This window comes from Rissa tridactyla, chromosome 2 (assembly GCF_028500815.1).
Source record: "Rissa tridactyla isolate bRisTri1 chromosome 2, bRisTri1.patW.cur.20221130, whole genome shotgun sequence".
Taxonomy (NCBI): domain Eukaryota; kingdom Metazoa; phylum Chordata; class Aves; order Charadriiformes; family Laridae; genus Rissa; species Rissa tridactyla.
The window spans coordinates 10,847,697-10,872,711 of NC_071467.1; the positions used below are offsets into that span (position 1 = coordinate 10,847,697).

General features: G+C 40.0%; 1 protein-coding gene across 3 annotated transcripts in view; it reads left to right on the plus strand.

Moving 5' to 3' along the window:
- Window positions 1–25,015, plus strand: part of CYRIB (CYFIP related Rac1 interactor B) — a 98,501-nt gene that overhangs the window by 60,109 nt on the left and 13,377 nt on the right. The window contains exons 3-4 of one of the 3 annotated variants that reach the window (XM_054190824.1): window positions 7,658–7,694; window positions 21,377–21,459. In XM_054190824.1, the coding sequence (XP_054046799.1) occupies window positions 21,387–21,459 (73 nt within the window). In that variant the 5' untranslated portion in view covers window positions 7,658–7,694; window positions 21,377–21,386. Of the gene's footprint in view, window positions 1–7,657; window positions 7,695–20,263; window positions 20,347–21,376; window positions 21,460–25,015 lie in introns of those variants that run through there. The other 2 variants (XM_054190825.1, XM_054190826.1) reach the window with 2 other exon arrangements.

Consider the following 25,015-nt stretch of genomic DNA (forward strand, 5'->3'; position numbering starts at 1 on the left):
TTCAGATCTGGTTAATGTTCAGCTTGCTGCTTGACCACATAACTGCAGTTTTATTATTTAGATTCATAAAATATCTCAAGTTGGAAGGGACACATCAGGATCATCAAGTCCAACTCCCTGCTCCTCACAGGACTACCTAAAACTAAACCATATGACTAAGAGTGTCATTCAGATGCTCCTTAAACTCTGACAGGCTTCGTGCTGTGACCGCTTGCCGGGGGAGCCTGTTCTACTGGCCAAACACCCTCTCATTGAAGAACCTTTTCCTTACGTCCCATCTGAACTTCCCCTGATGCAGCTTGCCTCCTTTTAGCTCATTGTGGGATTAATTTTGGAAATTATCAAGCAGAAATAGTGTGCAGCTGTTGAGACAGCATCATTAAATTACAATGCAGGATTAAGACCTTGTTATATGGCTCCTGTTTTACTGTTGTTTTACCCCCCCACCCCCGACTATTGGACAAAGCTGTTGAATGCACACAGTGGTCCCCAGGAGCTGGGCCCAGACATTCCCATGGTACATCTCTTACGTTTGTTATCCTGTATTCTGTAATTTTTGTGCATGCTTCCATCTTAAATGCTACCCAATAAACACTTGAGGTCACAGGTTAAAGCAACATGGTTAGATTCTTCCTCCCTGGACATCTAGTGATTGATCCAATTGTCTTGAGTATTTCTGTTCATCATTTTTACTGGGACATCTAATCACCCATGTTTTCCTTTGTATTAAAATAATCTCAGACTTCTGCTACTGGAGCGTTACTGTTTAGCTGGTCTGAAGAGATTCCCTTTTTTCCTTCATTGCCCCATCTCCCCCCCTTTTTTTTTTTTTTTAAATTTTAGCTGAAATGGTTATTACAGATCTTTCTGTGTAGGTGGAGCGCAAAGCACTCCTGGTAGAGCTGGAGGTGTTTTCAAGAGCCTTAGTGCTATGTGACAGTTACTCTGGCCAAAGCAGAGGTCCTCTGATCCTTCTCAGCAGAAATTACTGCTTGTCCCAGGGCTGTGTCATGGTCACTCTGGCACAGCGTTGCCTCCTGGCTCGTGTGTGAGTTATGATTACGGAGGAACTGCCTCTTCTGAGACTGGCTGAGTGGGGTGGCCCTAGGGGCCTTGGGGGCAAGGAGTTAAAGCAAACTGCTTGGGTATCCCCTACAACTGCTCATCCCTTGGGTCTGTGAGAAGCATGTGGCAAAACTTACTGCTGTTGTTTCTGAGAAAGGGCTTTTCAGGCTTTTTAAAAGCTAGTCTGTGTTCGTTGGAATCTGGAATAAACAAGCCCATTGCCTCTGAGCAGTAGAGATGCTGTCCGTGAAGCTCCTGTAGCTCTAGTCTAATCAGTGTACGTCTAGATTCATTTTTCGCTTTTACCTGTTAGCACATGAACTATGGCTTCAGCACTTAATTTCTGATACTGTTGAGGAACCAATTTATGGTTAGAACTCACTAAAACAAGTAAAAAGATGGTTTAGGTGGCACACTACTCTTCTGTGGTTGGCTTCCTTTCATGATAGAAGTTCCTCTCCGTTCACGTGACCCAGTATAGTCCAGAGGAAAGTGGTCTACCCTGAGCATAGAAATCTAGATTGTAAGAAAAAAGGACTCCTCTGTTTAAGCGTTACTGAATAGGGCTATGGGTCTTGAGGTTGCTCAGAGCTGATAATACACTACTAATAATGTTGAATGGGAAAGCCTCTTTGACCTTTTCTTGTCTTACTGTTTTTATTACGCAAGTGGTTGAGTATTGCTGCAAACTTCCTGGGGCAGGGTATGGTTTCGTTTCTGTTACGCTGATACTGAGTCAGAACACTATCTTAAACTTTGCCATATTCCTAAGAAACTATATCATTTTTGTAGCTTAGATTAAAAAAAAAAAAATAAAAAAAAATGCTGCTGAATCATTTAGTTGGTATTCAGGAACACTTCACAACTGGGTGTTAACAGTGTAACATGAAAGGAAGCAGCATCAACTGCGGAAAAATATCAGTGCTAAGTAGTCATAGGGAAGTTAAACATGCAATAAGACAGCAATGTAATTTATATATTATAATGCTGTAAGGGCATGCAACATCTCTTCCTAGCTTAGGAAAACATAAGTCCTTTAAGTACTTTTTTGAGGAACGAAAACCTGAATGCTATGTAGATCTTCAAAGTTCTGTTTGTGTAATATACCCAGTACTGAATCACTTCAGGATTTAGATTTATGGAAGTTCAAAAGAAATATAGGAGATAATATCCTACCGAAATAGCAAGTTCAGTTGTTGAATAATTGACTGTTAGACACAGGACTCTGCTTCAGTCATTCTTGCAAGCTCTTTTTTTTTTTTTTCTCCAGTAAAACAGGAAGTTGTGTAGCCTGGACTAAAATATCACAGTTCTCCCCCCACCCCCCCCACCAAAAAACCAAACGCCAAAACCAAAAAAAAAACACCCCCAGATGAAACAATCCAAAGAAGTCTCGTCTCTGTTTTCCTACAAGTCCTTATTTGTCTTTGGTTACCTAACACTTAATATTCTCACTTATTTTGAGAAATGGAAAAGTTATTTGGAAATATTTAAATTAACTTTCTGATTCAGTTAAAAAAGCCCAACAACCTTGTACTTGGTCTTCAACTTGCAGCTTTTTTTTTCCTAAGATGCAAAAATGAGGATTATGATAGTTCATTTTACTGATTCCACTAAGCCAAGGTAATGGTTTGTTGTGGAAAACTTACCTGTAAGTGGATGAAATACAAGTTTTCATGCTGCGTATTAGTCTTGTATATGTGTGAGTATCCTCTTATGCCATACAAGCTTCTCAATTATATGTGGTTTCCCCTCTTTTTTTTTATGAAAGGGGTATGTGTATATAACCTTGTGCCCTTTTTGTTAATCTATAGTGCAGCATCTAAACTTCCTTGGACTATTTCCTTCAAAGCAAACCTGCTGGCTCTTTGCTACATTCCTTTTGAAGCCAAATCTTCAGAGTAAACTTCAGAGGAACTGAAACAGAGCTTTGTGGACCTCGCTTGGAGGATGCAAGTAATTCGTTGTACTCCTAACTTAGCATGTGGAGCTAGACATCTAGTGTCGCTAGATGTTTGGATGCACAGTATGAAGACCTGTATGCCAATATAGCTGTGAAGAATAAGAGTTATATTGGCATAAATGCATTTTAATCTGTGAATGAAAGACGAAGCATAACGTGCTTTTGGCAGGTGTCTAACACTGGTCAAGAACTGCCAAGAAATCTTTCATGTCAGATCACCCTCTCTATTGTTAATGTATAAACCTAAACCACAGGTTTGAGTGTAGCAAGTAATATGAGATATTGTAAGACAGCATTAAGAAATTATATAGGTTAGGGAAAGGCTTAATATAACAATAGACTTTTAAGGTGCAACTTAACTTCAGGAGAGTAAGTAAAAATGAATGGAGAAGAAAGATTTGAGATGAAGCTTTCTATAGCCAGAAGTAAAAAAAAAAAAAAGGTGGTTTTATAGCAGGCAACCAGCAGATTTGCTTTCTTATAAAGAACTGAGGTCGCTTTGCAGTAGTGATAGACTACCTTTGCATAGACTTAGTCTAATGTTTGGTTTTTGCCATACAGATAGAGCAGAATCTTCTTTTAGAATCACTGATGTTAACGTTGGAGTTCGTATCCATTTAACATTAAACCGTGGGTTCATCTGCAGATGCCCTGAAACTTCCTTTGAAACATGATCTTAGCTACGATTTATTTTTATAGCTTAGCCATCTGTTATTGTTACTAAAGTAAAAATCAAGTTTTATTACTAAACATTTCTTAGTGTTCTTTTTTTATTACCCACAAGATGTGGGATGTATTTAACTTGTGGTTCTGTTTTGGACTGGGCTTGCTTTTTATGTTTTAATGTGTGCTTCTAAGAGTAACCAATTTCTAGAGTGGTTTCCTCAAGCTTAATTTCTAGTCTGTAACTGGAACGAGGGAGCAGGAGTGTCTAAAAACTGCCAGAGGAGTGTAGCCTTTGAGCTAGGTCCTGTGCTGTTCTGCAAAGGGCAGTTGAGATTCATGGACTGAGAACATCCATGCCGTAGCCCACCTCTGGCTGGCACAGAGTTCAAGTTGGTGATGTTTACCAAGGGAAGTCCTAGTGCAAACTTCAACTTTGAACAAGCAATTTAAGCGTTTGCTCTTTAAAAGCAACAGAGTGCATGGTGTTTTGAAGACCACTACTAAAGCCTGGGTGCCTCATACCTCACATGGAGTAGATGAATCCTGTGCAAGCTTTCATAACGCTTACAACACTTAATAAAGGAATTCTTTTTGAAGTTCCCTGGTGAGTTGAGGTATCGATCAAGTACACAGAAAGTAATTTAGATGGGCATTGCGAAGTTGTTATCAATTCTTTCTTATTACCCAATCTTTTCTGTTCTTAATGGGCAGAAAAACCTGAGTGTTGGAAAGCTGCAGAATCACCAGTCTTGTAACAAATCCTGACTGACAGTTGCTGACAAGTCTATGCTTGTGTGTAGAGGTTTCTTAATTAGTTCAGTCAGGGTTGGGCGGAAAACACTGGTTTCATAGTGGAAGTTAATGGTTAGCTTTTCTCTTCTGAAATCTGTTTTCATGTACTGCCGAGTTAAGCAGCATCAGTTCAATATGAGGTGGATGTTCAAAACACAGAGCTTATTCAGTGGTTAGCCAGTTATTTTATTTTTTTTTCAAGTTTCGTTATGTACAATGATGCCAAGTTTACTTAGTGCATCTTTTATATTTGGGTACCATTTGACTCGTGTCAACTACAGCTTTTCCTTTGACAAACTGAACGATGCTTGGTTTTGTTGTCTTCTGAAAATGAATAGCTACAGTTTAGATGATTCACTGTCCCTCTCTAATGGCTGTAGACATCTTTCCCCATTTGTTTTCCAGCTGTTGTGACAGTTCTTTAAATTGCAGTTGTAGTTGGCCTGAGATGTTAGCGTATGCTTTTTCCTTTTTCTGCTGTGGTGAAGTTAGGCTGCGAGTGAAGGGAGGGAGCGTGTGTGTAATCGAGATTCCTGGGATGGGACACATTAATCTTTCTGCTGTTTGACTCCATAAAATGGTATAAAAAAAAGCTAAACAAAATCCGTGAGCTGTTAACCCATTGAATAAAAGGTAACTTTCCTTCCTGGAGCTGCTTTTCTTTGTAATATAATGTTAAATACTTGTCTGCCTCAGAATCACAAGCAATTGAAAAAATGCTTGGTTCTGTATTATTCAGTGTTTCACTACCTGTTAAATTATATATGTCTCCTCTTGTGCCTTTTGGTATTCTTCCTATATTGATCTGCAGATCCAAACCTTGAGAATCAGTCAGAAGGAAGCTCAGATGTTTTGCAGATCCTCTGTACTAACAGAGAGAGCCCAAGTGATGCACTCTGAACCTGACAATAGGCAATTGTTCACTTAGATACTCTTACGTCTGAATTAAGGTGCATCCAGAAGTGCAAAAATTAATTGTGTAAAGAATCCATCACATTATTAACTTCACATCTGGCACTGTTAATGATTGATTATTCCCCGCTGTCTGCCAGAGATCTGCAAGTCAATTTCTTATCTGTTTAGACAGCGTTTTATTATATTGCATAGTGCTAACCTCTAAATTTAAAATACCATGTGCTGTGCAAAAATCAAATATCTCTCAGCTTGCCGGTATAAACCAAGTCGATAGCATCAGATGTGCTCAGTCTGATCTGTTTTGCATGAAGGCATGCTCATCGCTACTAAAAGATAGGAATCCCGTTCATGGATGTTAACACCTCTTTGCCTGTTATTGATGATAGTCCAACTGACTTATAATTCTCAGCTTTCCTGGTGGCTTCCCTTTTGCCTAATGGCTCCATTGGGCCTCTTCTCTCCTCATGCCCGTATCACAAGAGTTCTGCAAGACTTTGTTAATAATTCACTTTCATTCATTGACGCCTTCAGGACAAGCTACCTGAGCATCAGCACACACCTGTCTTGTAGGTGGTTAAGCGCTTGTGATCATAAGAGCAGTGTTCTGTCCAGAAAAATGTAAAGAGCTGTGCAGTTCTGGGCTTTTTTAAAATAATTTTATCGTCTGGAAATTTAGACTTTTCTGTTTTGTAATGAACTAATGCTGTTAGGAAACATTTTTTTAAAAAGTCCCTAGCCTTGATGCTATAGTGTGGATTTCTTGTCTGTTACTTTCTTTTTTTTTTTTCTGTGGTCTGGTCATTCTAATGTATTTGGACTTCTCCTTTTTGTTTATAGCCCGCTGAATTAAGTTGGACTCTCACTCAAAATCAACTTAACCAGAGCTCTTGACTACCTCCCAAAAATACCTATTTCTAGGTAGAATTTTTTAGTGTTCTTAAATGTTTTGCCCTATTTGATTTTTCTTTCACTTTTTTCAGGAAATCAGCTTTTTGAAGTAGTGTTGGGTCTAACTTTGGTTTCAGTTTCTATTTGCAGTACCAGTCATGTTCTTCCCTGACCTGCAGGGGACCAATGTTTTCCAGTCAGTGTTTGATTTTTTTTTTTTTTTTTTGTTGCTTTGTCTCAAAGCACAGATTGAGCAGCCTGCAGTCATGAGGAGGGGAAAAAAACACTTTTTAAAATGTGCCTAGGAGAATGGGTGAGTTTTAGGGAAGCTACAGTAGTTTTTTACAAAGATAGTGCTGTTAACTATCTTTGTGTCCTGTGAAGTAGTTATTGTCCTGGAATACTCACTGTTCCTTACTGAAGCCAACTGGCAAAGGAAAAATAAGGTGCTACTCAAGCTTAAAGAAATTCTGGTCAAGGGGAGAAGCCTCTTTGAGAGATACATACGCTGGAAAGAATGGAGAAATAAATTTCCACAGTTGTGACAGTGTCTGTCGTCGCCTTTTTGCTTATGTTCAGTTTGGTGGGCTGCAAAGAGTCATTCTCGTGAGAGTCTCCACTCTGCTGCTTGCCCGTGGTGCTGTCGATCTTCAGAGCCTTCCCAAGCTAACATTACACTACTCTTTCCTGTGAAGCTTTGAGATACTGTAGTACTCCGTATCTTCTCCTTTAAACTGTACTATTAACATAATTATTTAACGAGCCGTAAGATGGTGGTTAATAACGTGTATAGCAGACTGAAGCTGTCTAAGAAGGCTAGTTTTCTTCGTTAAGCAAATGGTTTTCAGTGGTGACTTGAAAGTGCCTTCTCCAGGAGGTCAGCACGCAAGCCGTGAATTTTTTCAAGAGCTAATTTGTGTGGTTGAATTAAGAGTCTTGTGTTATTCTCTTTTTTTTTAAGTTTGTGTATGCCAAGTGAAATGCAAGATAAACCATTTGCCACTGGTATTTAGTGCAGCTTTGACTCTTTAGTAATTAAATTTATTGTGGGATATGTGTTCTTATGGATTATCTAACACCAGCAGCCTTCCTCCCTAGAAAAACATTTGTTGCCAAATAATGGTGTTCCCTATTTATTTTGTACACCTAGAGATAAAACACAGTTCTGCATTCTATTTTTTTAGCGTATTTTTTCAAAAGTCACTTGTGGCATGTAGATCCAGAACTACATTTATGAAGTAGATCCAGACAAGTAGTACGATGTCTAGAACAGATGCTAGTCTGCTTTTATAAGATCACGTAGCGTTACATTTAAGAACTTTGATGCAAAAGAATGAATTTTCATAATCTCTTTTTCTTTTAAAACAGCCTGGAGGCCAAGAACAGAGTGCAGCACTGGCTGTAGGTAAGAACTGAAACTTAACCTGTTTGAAAACTCTCCTGACATATAAGAAATAAAAATTTAATATGTTGAAGGGCAGAAAATGGGAGTGTGCTGAACACTAGCAGTTTTCTCTTCAAGAACTCCTTTCCCCCCATTTGCTTCTACAACTTCTGAAATTTCTAGTGTTCACTAGGAAGTCTTGATCTATAACCTAATTTATGCCTCTCTGTGGTTAAAGATGCTAAACCAGGTTGCAGCTCTTTGGTTTGTTGCTTGCACAGTACCTCACCGCACAGCCAGGTAATCACTTTGAAAACTCTTTGCTTTAGCGATGTGAAGAAGTCGCATTGTTTCAATAAAGGCATTTTCAGTATGCACAGAATAGAGTAGCTTGGCCACATTTAAGAATTTGTCCCGGAAGATTACGCTTAAGCTTCTTGGAAGATTTGAATGAAGAGATAATGTTCAGGTGATTTTTTTTTTTTGTGTGTGTGTTTTTTTTCTTTCTCAGTCTCTTTACTAAAAAGTTACTGTGTGACTTCAAATCTTCTCTGAACCAGATGCCTTATGCCAGAAACCAGTACTCTGGACCGGCTTGTAAGTCTGAAGGGGTAGCATATGCTCATGTGAAGGTTTTAGCTTTTAGACTTATTACCTGCTAATTGTCATCTAAGCTACTACATAAAGTGTGTGGGTTAAACTTCATGTTTATTGTGCTGTGCCAGCATAGGTAACTTTCTCCTGTCAGATGGGGAAGGCAATGCTACCAAATGTGAGGTAGGATTTACTTTTCTTCTGTTTCTGATGAATCATCAAAAAGCTCTTTGAATTCTGGGGAGCTGATTAAATTGATTTGTCATCAGTTTTGTTGACAACAGTAGAAAACACTTCCAAGTGCTGTGTCCAAAACTATTAGAATACTCCATTCAGGAATTAAGAGTATGTGTCATTATAAATGTGTTACTAAAGTAATTGTCCTTTATTTTAGTGCATGATTGATGTATTAAAATACTTGTTTCACAGAATTGCTGGTTTTTGAGGTTTATATCCTATTTTGTCATTCTTAGGAGAGTTTATGGCAATGCTGGGTCAGACCAACAGTCCTTCTACCCTATGGTCTTACCTCTCTGGGGTTATGGAATGACTCTAGGAAGTGGGCAAGCATACAGCAGTACTGCCCAAATCTACAATAAACTAATGGAAGAATATCCAGTGCCAGAAGTACCTTTTCAATTTTGGTCGCCTTTACTTCCGAAGTCACGGATAAGTGTTTAGTAAAGTTGCAATTGGAACAAGTGCAAACTTTTATTTACAGCGTTGTGTGCATTTGCGAAGGATACGTTGTAAGAGTCACTAAAGTGAGTCAGACCATGGGTCCGTTTAGCCAAGCACAGTCTCCAGGACTTCTGCATGTGTGTGCTTGATTTTGCTCATCCTTTCATGCCCCCTACTTATTCCTCTATTAGAATGGTGGTGCTGCTGCTGCTCAGGAAGGTGAGAGTCATCCAGAAATGCTAGCAAAATTCAAAGGACGTTGCTGGGAATGGTACTGCCTGCAGGAGGAGGAAGGCTGTCCAGCAAACAGCTACAGCATATGGCAAGAAACTTCTGTTTTCTTTGAGGAAACTGAATCAACAGTAATTTGGGTATTGAAGGGAAAAGGTTTATAAACCAAGGTGATGGTTTATCAGCCCTCAAGTTAAGGTGTCTGACTGCTTTTCACCTTCTCCAGCTGTGCTGAGACAAAGTAGCTGCCAAATGCTTAACAGCATCTTAAGCCAGCTGAGACCCACCAGTGTGAAGGGTTTGAAGGGACTGGCAAGAGCCCTAACAAAGGGCTACCCTACCAAAGCAACACTTTCAGTAGGAAAGCACCAGTAGGGTAACAATGGTAAAGATCTGGAGACTGTTGAAAACTTTGGTTAAGCTTCAAAGAATGGGGCAAAGCTAACTAGAGGTCACCTTCTGAATAAGGTGAAAACTTGAAAAAAGCTCAATATCCAATAGAACCTGAACCTTCAAACATGCACAGATGCTTAGGGAAGAGCAGGAACAGGGAGAACATGTATTGGTGGTTCTTCTAGGATGTAAGTATTTTCAGGTCAAGTTTTCTGAGTCAGATGTGATTATTAAACGTATTTAGTATTCTTTAATGGCTTTCTGTTCTGCATGTGTATATGTTGGGTTGGTTCCCCCCCCTCCAGGAAGTGGTGGAAACTCCTTGTGAGATGAGATGAGGTTGTAGAGTTCAGTGATGGACTGGTGCAGGAAACTGTAACTGCATGGTATTCTGCATACTTGCCACTGATCTTAATGAATTGTAGGTTGTATATCACTGGAGAGTAGCAAACATTCGTCCATATTTCCAATAGGTGGATGCAAATAAACTGTCTTACGATATCTTACACTTACAGGATACCTTTAGTTTGATTTTTAAGATTAAAAGAAAATTTGAGGTGCGTTGGATGGGGTAGAAAATGAGATAAAAGATAATCAGATTTAGCACAGCTAGAGGAGTCTAGGCAAATGTGGTCTGGGTTTTTTTAATTGTACACTTGCTTTATAACAAGAAAAACTATCCGAACTCAATAAAAGTAGTTGCTACTGTGCTTCATGAGGTGTCTGAAGAAGTAACTGGGAATAACAAAGATGGCAATAGAAACTTGTTCTTGTAAGAAATCTCGTGTGAAACTTTAAAGAAGCAGACAACCATGTGGACACCAATTTTATCCCCCCGCCCTGCCTTGTGCCTGTCTGTTTTGTTAGTGTTCCTGATAACAGATGGGATGGGAAGGAATATCATTCTGCTAGTCATCTTCTGTTGTACCATCAGTAACTTGATGTCCTTCATTAGGCTTCTATATTCTGCAAACACACTTTATCTGACTGGTGTCTCAGAAAAAGGAAACTCCACAGAATAATCTGCCCTTCCAGCTATGTGCTTTGGAAGGCCATGGGACTTCCTTTCCTCTTTGGTACTTCAGGGGTGGTGTGTCACTGAGTTGAATTTGCAGGTGGACAGTCAATGTCAGGTTCATACACACAAGGGTTGCAGTGTAGTACTGTGACATTCCGAAGAAATCCCTTGAGGTAGAATATGTCAATGAGTATTGATATCATAGAATCATTTATGGAATGATTCATGGAACCTTCATAGGTTGGAAAAGACCCTTGGGATCATCGAGTCCAACCGTCAACCCCACTCTACAAAGTTCTCCCCTACACCATATCCCTTAACACCACATCTAAACAACTCTTAAACACATCCAGGGATGGTGACTCCACCGCCTCCCTGGGCAGCCTATCCCAGTGTCCGACCACTCTTTCTGTGAAGAATTTTTTCCTAATGTCCAGCCTAAACCTACCCTGTTGCAGCTTGAAGCCATTCCCTCTTGTTCTATCGCTAATGACCTGTGAGAAGAGACCAGCACCAACCTCTCTACAATGTCCTTTCAAGTAGTTGTAGAGAGTGATGAGGTCTCCCCTCAGCCTCCTCTTCCTCAAACTAAACAGTCCCAGCTCCTTCAATCGCTCCTCATAAGATTTATTCTCCAGGCCCTTCACCAGCTTCGTTGCCCTCCTCTGCACTCGCTCCAGCACCTCGATATCTCTCTCGTATTGGGGTGCCCAAAACTGGACACAAGACTCAAGGTGTGACCTCACCAGTGCTGAGTACAGGGGGACAATCACCTCCCTCCTTCTGCTGGTCACACTATTTCTAATACAAGCCAGGGTGCCATTGGCTTTCTTGGCCACCTGGGCACACTGCTGGCTCATGTTCAGCCGCGTGTCAGTTAGAACCCCCAGGTCCTTTTCTGCCAGGCAGCTCTCCAGCCACACTTCCCCAAGCCTGTAGCGATGCATGGGGTTGTTGTGGCCCAAGTGCAGGACCCGGCACTTGGCGTTGTTGAAGCTCATACCGTTAGCACTGGCCCATCGGTACAATCTACCCAAGTCTCTCTGTAGAGCCTCCCTATCCTCATGCAGATCAACACTCCTGCTTAGCTTCGTGTCATCTGCAAACTTGCTGATGATACACTCTATGTCCTTATCAAGATCATCAATAAAGATGTTAAACAGAAATGGTCTCAACACCGAGCCCTGAGGGACACCACTTGTGACCGGCCGCCAGCTGGATTTAACTCCATTGACCACCACTCTTTGGGGGCATCCATCCAGCCAGTGCTTGATCCAGCAGATCGTATGCTCATCCAGGCCATGAGCCACCAGCATATCCATCAGCCTGATGACTACATAATTCATCATAATATTGGTAGTGTAGGATTTGCAAGCCAAGGCACTTGAAGTGGTGCGGCAGTTCAGAGCCAAACTAAAAGAAAACACTTTTTTTGAGCAGTAGAGCGCGATGCGGATGCTTGTACTCCTTGTCCTAGCACATTAGATGGCAGCATTGCCAAGGCTGTTTGTCAGAGCCTCAGTGCAGCTTCACCCAGCTGGGCTACTGAAATGTAGGGGAGTCTGAGTCTTGTAGATGGGATTTCAGCTATTTTGAAAGAAAACAGGTTTCCAAATAAAACTAGGCTGGCATTTTCATGTGAAGTGCCAGCTGATCAATTGGACTAGACATTATAGGGAAGTTAAGGTTTGAAAAGATTTTTTTTTTTTCCTAGCAGTTAGATAAAACTTGCAGGTTTGGGGTTTTTGTTTCGTTTTTTTGTGTTGGTTTTTTTTTTCTTTACAGTGAGATGAAAACCTAACAGGAGGAGGACTTATACAAATCAATGTTACTGTTGGGTTGGGTTTTTTTTTTTTGAGGTAGCAGTTTGACAGCTGTTAAATTACAGGCTGAAATGGCTGAAATTGCTGAAATATGAAACTTTCTTGGTAACGTGGTAGTATAGCACAGTTTTAATAGTCATACCATCTTTTGTAGAGTAAGAAATTCTTTTGTAAAGCAGTCTGTAAATCTACTGCATCTCTTGTTAAATGCTTTTTTGCATCTTTCTGTACGTGACAAAAATAGAATGTCCTCAGCTTATTTTGAAAAAAGGCAGACTTTAGCCACTGTTTCCATGATAATGTCACAACGTCATGGACTAAATGCAGTGTTTGGGCTAGAAGGAGATTGCTGTCTGTCAGAGTTGCAGGGCACTAAGACGGGATGAACACATCTGTTGCAGGCTTCCCTTTCTCTGGCAGATCAAATTGTAAGGTGGTGACCTCTGTTGGAGGATTTACAGCACTGCAAAAGGCTTTTAAGATTGAAAACTTAAAAGGAGAAAGCAAAATGTAAATTGCATTTGAATGTAAATGTCCCTGAACTAAAAAAAGTATTGTGTGGTTTGTTTTTTTTTTTTTTCTGATGGTTGCAATGTAATTGAATTAAGAGCACTATGCAGAATTAAGCTAGAAAGCATGTTGAACTTGTATCGCTCTGAAAGAGGAAAGCATATCTATTTTCTAGCCCCAGATTCACTTTTGGAAGAATTGTGCAGTTACTGGTTGAAGGGTAAATCAGAGCAGATTTTTGGACCATAGTCTCTCCCCTTTTCAATACAAGCTCTGTTTTAAAAATGAGAGTAATCCTTCCAGACAAACTGGGTTTTATTCCAGACTTGTGTGGGCACACTTAGTTATTTTATTGTAGCTCCTGTCAAATAAGTTATTCAGTGTCAGCTGCGCCACCAAAATATTCCCGAATTAACAAGGCTTTAAGACTGCCTCTTCTAAAGGAACTGTGGATTCTTCAGTGCCTTTCCCGTGATTTCCTCCAAGTGGAAAAATGGACTGAATAAACACTGACCTGACCGTACTTTACAATTCTGGTTTTGAGGAATGTAAGCCTTTTTTCACTAGACTATTTTCCCTGGCAGGCCTCCATTTTCCTGATATGACCAGTTTTGAATTCGGTTTTGTTCAGAAAGGAGACTTTATTGATGATGTGTGATCTCAAAAAAAGTAATTCCAGTTTCAACTAAAACAGTTTATTGTACCAAAGTCAGTTTAGCCAAAAAGAACTGACATCAGAGGGAGCTTTAAACAGCTTTTAAGTAGCCTGAATACTTACTTTCTGATACAAAACCATTTTCTATCTGGCAGTATAAATTGTTTTTACACTATTCAGATAAGATATTGATGATTGAAGCCCCAGAAATTCAATGGAGTAGTATTTCTTTCTTTTTTTTTGGCTTGCATATCTTTTATTGTGGTTGGTTTGTAATTAGTAGTTTGTGGAAGAATAACCACTAGGTGTCAGGAGTGGAAAGCAGTGCACAGGTTTCTGCATAGGTTTAGACTGTGAAGTAAGTAGTAAAGGTGCAACTAAAAACTGATGAAATCTTACGTTTTCTAGAACAAATTGTTCAGCAATGAACGAAACGGTGTGTTTTATGCAGATCTGGTGACCGGTGTTGCACTTCGTGTATGTGTTTGATTCAGCAGTTAGGTGTCAGTATGTGAACTGATTCCTTTAATATTAGCAACGTTACTATTGCTGAGTCCTGAAAATGAGACCAGCTTATCCAAAATTTGACTTGTTTAAGCTAATAGCACCGAGCGTCTCCTTCCTAAATCTGAAGCCGATAGCTTCCATGTGTTGGTCTCTCTTCCAGACTATGAGTGTAACTACTGCTTTTTTTTACTATTGCTCAATAATTATTTATTGTCTGGGCAATGTATTTTATTACTTCAGGATTTTATTTAATTGAAAGATCTTTATTAATTTAAGCACCAATATCAGTAGTAGGAACTAGAACATGTCAGAGGACATCTACGCTTCTCCAGCACTATTCAGAAGAGAAACAAATGTGCATTAGACTAGGAGAAACGCGCTTGGATGCAAGGAAAATATGATGACTTTCTGAAAAGCGTGATTCTCACAATGTAGTTTACAAGCCTGTTTCCATCTGCAGTGCTCTCCAGCTTTTAAGGCTGAGGGCAGATATATTCTCACTGCTCTTGAAGCTGAATGGCTTCGTCGGGAGAGAAAATGACACTGGATCCAATCAGCTGTTGCTCGGTGATGCCGTGTGTTGCTGAGGGCTGCCCTGGATTCAGCTGATGTGGGCAGCCACCCATTCACTGGTTTTGGGTTTTGTTTTGTTTTTTTCTCTTTTTTTCTCCTCCCTGTCCATGGCTAGATACTACAGGCAGAAAATGTTCAGTAAGCCTTGAAACAATTGCCAGGCTGATAGGATTGTTATTCTAGAAAAACAGTACAGGGAGACGTTCAGCTAGAGGTTTGTTTATGTAGTAACACTGTAAGTGTTATAGGGCTGTATTATTATGCTATAATGTTAGACTTTTTAATGCTATAAGTGTTCACTTACTGTTTTACCCAAATACCTCTGAATCCCAGGTTTATGCCACACGTATGTGACTGACTGAAATTTTAAAACTCAATCCCTGGAAGAAAGTGTTTGCTTTTTCATTAGGTTGAGCTTCCCATATAGTCCCATGCTTAACTTCTTCCTCCAGACTGCAGAGCGTGGATATGAGGTCTTTGTGGAGTGCAGTTTTCATACTCTGAATGTTCCCGTTCAGTCTTAAGCTTCCGGAAAAGCAGTCTTGGGAATAGTGGATGCTTTTCCAAAAGGTGAGCTGATGTTTTTGTGAAGCAGGAATTCTTCAATAGTCACAGACACATTTTTTTAATCTCTTTATTTAACTGGGGTTTTTTGGACTAGTTTGAAAGCACAATTTCTTCCGATAGAAAAAAGCAAAATTAAAAATGTCACCTGTGAACATCTTTATAGTATTTTACCTTAAACAAGAGTAAGTTTTCCAGCTACTCACCAGTTGCAAGCAAAATCCTTGTTAATGTACAGTTTTGCTTTCAGGTGCAAAGGGGGAGATTTCTTTGGTGCTTGGGTGAATTTAGTTGCATCATGTATTTCTATTAAATTTCCCCTGGGCTTAGCTTAGGAAAAAAACAAAAAACTAAAATGTGTCAGGGATGTTTTCAGCATGAGGGGCATGCGTGCAAGACTTGTTTTGAAAATATGCCTTTGCTTTCCGCTTGTCTGATCATGACACTACACGCAACATCATACAACCCCATAAGGCTGTAATGGGCCAAATCATTGTAATCAGATGTGGCATTCCGTATGTCTTCCTCTGCAAGTAGGTCAAGTTCAAACCATGTTCTTGGCTCGCGCTCTGATTTCCCATAACCTGCTCCACGTGGCTTCGTGTATTGTGCTGGAGTACAGAGCATGCCAGGAGGGATTTTGGGCAGCTTCACAGGGACAGGCAGTTTTTGCACAGAGACTGGGGGGGCGGGTTTCTACTCTGATTTTATGATGTTGGATTAACGTCAAGAGAAAACTTCAGTGGTCTAAAGTGTGCTTTTACTGAATCTTACACTGTTCGTTTACCTAACGAGCCACCTTTGGACACTGCTCTGTGAAATCTTAAAATCAACAAGACCCCTGGGAGAAAAAACAGTTTGCAAGTTTTGTAGTGTACTATATTCTGAATGAGAATACCAAATAAAATTGGTCAGAGGTTGACAGTCTGAAGCTGTGTAAGAAAAAATAAGCAGTGACCTAAACTGTACTTAAGGCTGGGCATGTGATTGCAATATGCAGAATTCTTCTTGATAAGGATTTCAGCTTCAGTGTAGATTTTGTTCCAGTTGCACTGGAACAGTTGTGGGTCAGTTTACTGCCCACAAAAGTCACCTCCAGTCAATAATCCAAGTTAGCTGTTTGGCTGTGGGACAAAGCCCAACTGCAGGATATAAAACTCGGTCAGTAGTAGTGGTTGCCGTTGGCTTTGGTCTTTGTGCAGGCTCAGATCTTTCTTGAATCAGGGCTGACTGATGCGGCAGTGTGCTCAAGGAGGATGCAGTCAGTGCTGGAAGATGGCCTTGACTGGGCAATGATAGTTCAGTGTCGGGGCTGGTTAACTGGAGCCACACCTGACTTTTTGAAACAGTAACTCTACTTACTTCAGCTCAAGTTGTGGACTTTCAAGGAAATTGAGAGTGCGCTTGGTAAATCAGTACTGACTGGTCATGCCACTGTGGTGGTTAATTATCAAGATAAGTCTTCATAGAGCTACCAAAATCTATTCTGGTGATGTTTTTGAAGGGCATCAGGTACCAGATGATGTCCCTGAAGATAACTGTAACAGCTAGTTTTGCAGACTGTTTCTTTTACATGCAGACTGTCATCATCTTTAATATCAGAGCCAGTAGCGGACTTTCTTTCGTGTGTTCTGGACCCAGCAGAAACGCAAATGACAAGCCATCTTCAACAAAACAAGTATCTCTAGTAAATCTGGACCTTTCAGAAGCCTGAGGCGTCCGTGAGCTCTGTTGCTTTACTCTAGATTGATCCAGGTGTCCTGCTGCCATAGCAGCCTCTCAGAAAGCTCAGTGTTCATTTTCGCCTCTCTAGGGCTCCACCAGTGAGTGCAACAGGTCAGCTCGTCTTCTGCTTAGCTATACATTTTGAAAGGAAAATAATGTAGAGAAGTGTAGAGCCATCCAACCTGAGCCATGGCATGTTGACCTGTAGCTGCTTCCACACTGCTGGGGAGTTCCACACTGGCACCATGGTCTTGTTTGTAGAAGGCCATCTCAGAGCTCAAGAAACTGGTGCTTAGCTTTGCCAGAAGAGTGAATTGCTGTGTTGGATCTTGCATTCATTGCCTTGAATGCTAAGGAGAGAGAAAACGTCTTCCCAAAAAATGCTAGATGAATTATACCTTTTCAACTCTTTGTCTGAGTGGAGTTTTCAAGCTCTCTTTTTAGCCTCTTAAAATCTTTTTGGGATATAACTTGGAGGAATGGTCACTCTCACAGTTATCAAAACCAGCAAATCTTGCAGTTTTCAGAAATACCTGAGATCATTGAGTAACTGTTAAATTCATCTTGATACAAGTTTAAAAAAAAATTCTGGTTTTGTTCAGCTTCTGATAGATTTCCACTCACTCCATAAAAACTGAATGTATGGTGAACATTTTGCTGCTAAGAAAGCAAATGTGATTGTGTATCTTGTATGCAAAACTGATGTGACTAAAGTTTATCAAGATTGTTTTCAGTATACTGAGTGCACAAGGGAAGAGGTCTGTTACGAACTTTATTATGAACAAGTGTTTATGCAGCTTTCTGTTCGTGTAAATTGAAATTTATTCCTATACCGCATGTTGTCATCTTGTTGCTGTCATAGTTGAATTAATCCAGTCTCCTCATCTTGAATTTCTCTCCTTTTCTGAGAGAGGCTGTTCACTGAACTGTTACTATTAGATCAGTTCCATCTTCTGCTTGAATTTGTTTCATATCTGCTGTTTCATTGTACTGCCAAACCTTTTATTGTGCTTCTCTATTTCTTAAATTCACTCCCAGGAAAGAAACGATATATTCGTATTAGCAAACTTTTCTGAGGGATGAAGATCTGAATGAAGGTATTTGTATTGCAGGACTGAGTCCCTGACCCCTTATTCATTTTAGGATGTGGTAGGGATTCAATTAAACAATCTGTTCTGCAGTGGCTATGTGCTCTTCTGTAAGCTTATCTTCAAATATTTGGAGCCTATAAGCATGCCCCTACTCTGACCTTCAGAAGTAACTTTATCCAATATTTAAACCACATGCGTGACCCTGTAAACTCTTAGGAGACTGGTTAATATCAAAACAAAGGCCAAACCTCCATAGAGGCATTTCCTTGAGGTAGTGAAAATACTCAGGTGGAGGAGGGGATGGTGCGGCTGAAGAACTGAAGCATGGCAGTAATTGTGGGTGTAGTTCGAGTTCTCTTCAGGCAGTCGACACCACTCACTGCTGTGTACTTGCTTGTTGGTTAACGTTGGAATCGAGATATGTAATACACTGCTCTGAGACTGAGCTTTGGTTTTTAAAGCTGAATCTACAGACTCAGTCACCATTAGGCAGCTTGCACTTTTGGCTTTTTATTGTCCCTGTTAACAAATAATTGTTTAAGAATGCCTCTGTATCTCAGCTTTTTCCAGATTATGAATGTCCTAGTTCTTGGGGAATGGACTAAGTGGCTTTTTCAGTCCTGTGTTACGGAACATGCTTGTGAGATACAGAAAAGTAATTTCTCTGCTTTCTGATGTTGCTTGTTTACACAGCATCGATGCACGTATAGCATTTGAAGAGTTCACTTAGCTATGGAATAGAAAGCTCTGGAAGAGCTGCCCTTTTGAAAAAACACATTTTGATGGATTAGTTTTTGAGATAAGTGTCTAAACTGGACACTCCCTTAAATACTTCCTTAAAAACTTCCTTAAATAACGAGTGTTTCTCACAGGCTCAGAAGTCTGATCTGACTTTCCAGAGAACTGAGTTCCAACGCTTAGGAAGCAGGACTTGCACTTTTTGAGGGTTCAAGGAGAAAGCTGAATGTGCAAAAAAGCAAGTGTGCACCTAGTGATGAGGCTCTGGGTGCAGAACCCACCGTGATCACTTGGCTTACACTCAAGTCGCTTTTCTGAACATCTAGACTTTTAACTGTTGTTTAGTCATTCTGTAGAAGTTGTTGGAGCATGGGCTAACGTAATTAGTTGTTGGAGCAAAGACTGAGTAATTTTCAACGATCTGGGATTAATTCCCTCTTCCTTCTCTGCCTTTTGTTGATTGTGTGAGTTATTGCTACACCTTGTGGATCCTGAAAAACATATCGTTTGCTTTTCCCTCACACACCAGTTGCATTTTTCTTACGGAACTCAAGAAATGTGGCAACACAAGCTCTGAAAATTCAAATTTGAATCTAAATGTCAGACTGTTGATGGCTTATTAAATAATTTGAAATCAGATTTTCTGGTAATGTCTTGTATTTGTCTGGCAGCAGCACTCCAGTGAACTCCTGGTGCTTCAGGGCAATGGTTCCTAAGTATGTTTTCAGCCTCTGTGAAACATGGGAGGGTCCTTGAAAAAGCTGCCTTGTTATGAAATGCAATTTTCATAGTCCTACTCAAGGTATTGATTTCTGAGACTTATCGTAACATTTGACATGGTTTCATTAATTTATCTGACCCGAAGTAATCTAATGACTATTTAATTTTTCTTCCACTTTTCATTTCTTTTAGCTGGGATGCGACAGCAAACATAAGAAGAATTGTTGAAACCTGATTATCTTCTGTGTTTGGAAAAGTCTGACTCGTGTTTAACTTGTCACTTTACGTGATTTGATAGGAAAAACTGTTCATTGGCCACAGATGACTACTACTAAGAGGCTTTTCAAAATTTATTTTGGATTATGGAGAGATAGCAAAAGAATCAGACTTATGATGACACCAGTTTCATTTGATGGTGCTTTTGTCATAAGCAATAATGGCTTTCTTGGCTATGCAATGACGCAATTGCTCAGTCATCGTAAGTAACAGTTCTTTAAATGTGTCAAAGAAAGATAAAGAAGCCAGAAAATTGGATCTTTATTTTTGTCAAAGCTATAACTCTTTAATTCTTTCAATGATCGCTCCTCCGTGAGGAGGAGAGGAGCGGAAATATGCCATACAGTGTGCACTTTCTACTTCCTACCAGAAGGTGATGAATCCACAGTGTGCAAAACCCAATGGAAGCCCAGCTCCAGTGAGCCCCAGGCGTCTACTTAAAATAGGAAATGGTTATTGGAACTAAATTATTTTGCCATTTTTATTTTTAGGTTTGCTGGCATGGGTAATCTCATTAAGGTGCTAACCAGGGACATAGACCACAATGCAGCACATTTTTTCTTGGATTTTGAAAGTAAGTCTCTCAGCCCTTCACAGCTGGTGCATTTACAATGGTAACAGCAGGGTTGTTGATACCTGCTGCAGTGAAGGCTAGGGGACTCAGTTGCAAATCTTCAATTTGAAAGAGTTGCATGTGTCTTTTTTCCATTCCTTTTTTTTTTTCTTCCCCTCCAGTAGTAGCCAAGCCACCATCATGCTACTGTGTAAATTTTCGTTCCTTGTGCTTAGTCATTTTGGGTCTCTGTGGTCAGTGATGTCCATCCATCTGCCTTCAAATCATGTAATCATAAAAGGAAAAATTCTGTCAGTATGCCATAGTAATCTGTGCTGAGCAGTTGCTGACTGTTTGACTGTAATCCTATCTTGTACAAAAGTGCGTACTAAATCATTCCTGATCCTGGTTTGGTCATTCATGGCGCAGTCAATGTGCGTTTTTTACATCCAGAAGTCCAAAGTGGAATGGTCTGAGCTTCCTGGATGTTTTGGGCACCTTGTGTAGAAGATCTGTGGCATACCTGTGTTCTCATTTTCTGCACACTGAAATGATGTGACTTGATGTCCTTTTCTATAATGGCTTTCTGACAAAATTATAAGGGCTGACAAAATGAAAGCTCTTTCCTTCTGTTGTCCCATCAGGTAAAAATCTGTAGCATGGCTACCATGTTAGTGCTTGCAAATATGGTATTTAGCCCTCAATGTGGTACTCCTGCTCAGGACACTGCTGCTAGGGTGTACCAGGACAGAATTAGTTACTGACAATGCCTTCAGTTGGGGTTCTGCCCTTTTCTTGGCCGGGCGGCTGTGAAGATGTTGGTGACGTAGTCACTTCTTACAGGCAAGCTGCATTGCATCTCTGGGATCACCAGCTGTACATCCCCAAGGTGGGGGTCTCCCTCCGCCCGTCAGGGTGGCAGCCTGAAGGACGGGTTCGTGCCTGATGGAACTCTCTGGTCTTCTTTCCCCCACTGCTTCAATCAACTATATTTGGGCTGTTCCTTCTTATAAAAAGAAAATTTTCTTTTCTCTCATTCTTGTCTTGGCAGGTACCTTAACATGGGGAACCTTCTAAAAGTTTTGACATGCACAGACCTTGAGCAGGGGCCAAATTTTTTCCTTGATTTTGAAAGTGAGAAGATGATTTTATATATCTATTACTCTTTGCCTGCAGTAGACTGCATTTGTCATGTACTAAATGTATGTTTTCACTTTGCCATCCTTCTAACAGCTTTGCATGCCTGAGCTATGGATAATTGTTCAGCAAACTTCTGCAGAAAGCAATAATCTGTTTTAAAATAACTTCCATTTCTAAAACCTAAAAACGTTATTTCAGGGAGGGCTTTCAAATTATATTTCACTGTTGGAATCTGTTACGGTTCTTGTTTTAAACCAAAATTCTGTCGTCTACTCAAAATTTTAAAAAGAATTTGAATTATTTGAATACTTGCTGAAATTGCAAGGAGATACATGTGCCTTAAAGGACGAAATGAAGCCTGATTCTGAATATGAAACCTGATTCTTTTTTCTTCACTTCCAGCGTGCCACTGAATAACGCTGCGTGTACAGATTGACTCGCAACAGCTATTCATAGCTCTCCGGCATTATCACGTTATAGGTGTATATGTGAGCCTTATTTGATTTGGCATTGAAATTTGAGTTAACCTCATCCCTCCTTAAAAGGAGGGCTCAGGGTATAGAGACAAAAGTGCTTTTGAACACAAGAGACGTATAGCTTCGCATCAATGCCAGGTGTTCTGGAAGGTTCACATATTATTAGTATTTCTGCTTTTACTTTTTGTTGCATGATATAATATAGCCTAAGAATGGCAGGTAAGTGTTGTTGGCTGCTGCTATGCATGTTTAATTACTTTATTTTGAAATATGCTATTGCTTTACTCAGCTGCACACCAGCAAGCGTAAAGTAAGAAAAGTAATGTTCAAGTGCGTTTTGACTGTGTAATAAAATACAGTGGAATAGCATAACAAAAAAATGATGAAACATTGTGATATGGATAATTAGAGATTCATTTTGTCTTGTTTTCTTCCCTAAAATTATTTTTCAGTTGTATTTGAAGAAGCAGTAGCAATTGGTTATATTAGTTCTAATGTGAAAGTGAATGCTTGCAGAAATATGGTTTTGCTTTAATGACATTTAAAGTTACAACTCTTCTAGACCCTTATGCTGTACTGTTGATGTTATCAATTGTCTCTTCTGAATATATTGTTGTTGAAAGATGGTAGCTGTAAATATTCTCCATAAAGGGGAGATAATCAAGGGCTGTGTTCAAAAAAATGAGAAAGCAAAACTTGTTTAAAATCACTTCAACTCTCACATATCATGAGCATAGGTACGACTCAGTGAAGTGGGGAGAACTGGTATGGGAGAACACTGGAGTTGTGAAGCTCCACCTTCATCTGCAAATACCGACCATTTAATAATTGGACTAAATTGAATTCAAGTTAGCAGAATACAAGAGACATAATTCCAAAATCAATTGCAATAAAAATTGGCTGCTATTTTTTTTTTAAAAAGCTATCAATTTTGTTTTAAGATGCATGTTTTGAGCATGAACAAGATTTGGCATGAGAGTAAGCAGGTTGCTGACATGAAATGTTTACATATGCAGTCAAATTAAGTGACTTATATTATGGCTGAATTGTTAGACTGTTCTTTATTCGTTTTGGACCCTGTCCTGCGTTTGTTTCTGCTGCTACACTGTGTATCCCTGCTTCTTTCTACTCCGTCTCCGAGAGCTTGCCTTGACAGGATCTTGGCTTTGACACAGTCAAGATCTTTCTTCAAGACTTGGCACTTAATCTCGTGATACTTAACATTGTGTTTTTATGTGGAAGAGCAAGTAAGCTCTGTATTAGAAACAAATTTGCCAATTCTGTGTTATGGCTGGCCCAGTAATACACAGTTTGAGGTCTTTTTGTTCTTAAATCCATAGATATCTTTGTAGTGAGCAAGCTAGTTAAATGTCTCTTGCACGATACTATAAGCAGCTAAAAATCTAACATCCATAAAGCTTTATAGGGATACAAACTTCAAATTTAGAAAAGCTTTATACTGGTTTCTAAGATTATTTTTTTTCAGATATTTATCTTGGTGCTAGATTAGAGTGATTTGTGTGACTGACTATCAGAATACATGCAAAAAATGGCCTGATAAATCGTATAATGGGCTGTTGGCTTTTCCTTGCCTTAACGTTGGTTAAGTTTGTTTTCTTTGGTCATTCACTTTACCTATTGGAAACAAATAACTGTCTGAAGTATTCTACTAAGGTCTTTGCAGTGCCACTGTAACATAAGCAGAAGAAAATGCACAGCTCTGTAAGGACAGCGTTGTTAACATAAACCAGCCCCCTCCACCGTGGGAAACTTGCAGCTCAACTTTTGCATTGGTGTCACTACCGTCACCATGCAAATCCTTTCCAAATTCACAGATTTGAATAGTAGCTAAAATGCAGAGTATTTTTTGGTTGCAGATGGTGATCTCAAGCCAGCGCTGAAAGTATTCTGCATTACCTCCAAGGAACTTGGCTAGGTTTCAGAGGAGCCACAAAGATAGCATTCTCCATCGTAATGATGATAGAGATGAATAAATTATTTCATCTCCAGCAGTCTGGGATTTTTCTCTCCCTTGCTTGTTAGTTTTGTCCCAGCCAGTTTCGGATGACTTGATGTGTTCTTCCCTGGGAAAAATCTCAGTTTAAATTGTGTTTGCTGTGCAGTATAAACTTTTAACCCCAAATTTCTCTCCCTACTAGTTCTGTAGGCTAGCCAAATACTTTTTTTAATAGTCACTAAATGTGTGTGTTCCCCGCATGCAATATGTTGTCATACTCCCATAGCATTTAGTTTGTATAACAGCATTTGTATATTGTTTCAAGTCTACTCTCTTGTCTTTAGTACGTTATCGTGTGAGCTTTCTGAACTCTAAATGTGTATTGCATCTAGTGTAGTAACGTTCTGATTAAATTTAAAATTAATTTAAAGATGAACTCCCTATTTACTTGAGGGACCTTGGTCTTCCCTTTTCTTACTATTGGCTTAAAAATGGGATAGCAGCCCTGAATTAACAAGGGGTCGGCTCCCTTGGCAACAATATCAAGCCTCAGAACACTTCGGTGGGCTGTGCTGTGCTTACCGGGTTTGTTCTTTCTATGGGAAATGGTGCCGGGTGAAGGCAAAGCCTTGTTATAAAATTGTGGCAGGAACTTACATCCATGGAAGGGGAAAGGGAAATTCCCTGAAATTGTATGCCTCCTCCATCCTGTTCTTTGGGTGCCTGGCAGTGCTGGCTGCTTTTTCTTAGCTGTCAAGACTAACACCAGAAGTACAACTCCCTTTCCTGCTCTGTGCGCTCCACGCTGAGGAAAACAAGTTCCACAATTAGTGATTCTCAAGTGAAAGTCCCATAGGTCGAGTCCTCAGGTCCCTACTGATGTGTGGGAATCCCACCTCCACCTGGCCAAGGTTCCAGCAGTGCTTGGGAAGAGGAACCTTTCCCTCTTTCTCAGACTGTGATGGGCTTTCAGAATGCAGTGCCCTAACCAGCTGAGAAGCAAATAAGCCCATTGCTCTGAGCCAGCCAGCACTAGGCTTGAAGACCTTCTGTATCGTGCCTTTTAAATCTATCCTGATGCATCCTAAATGTTCTGTGAAGCGAATATAAAAAGAAT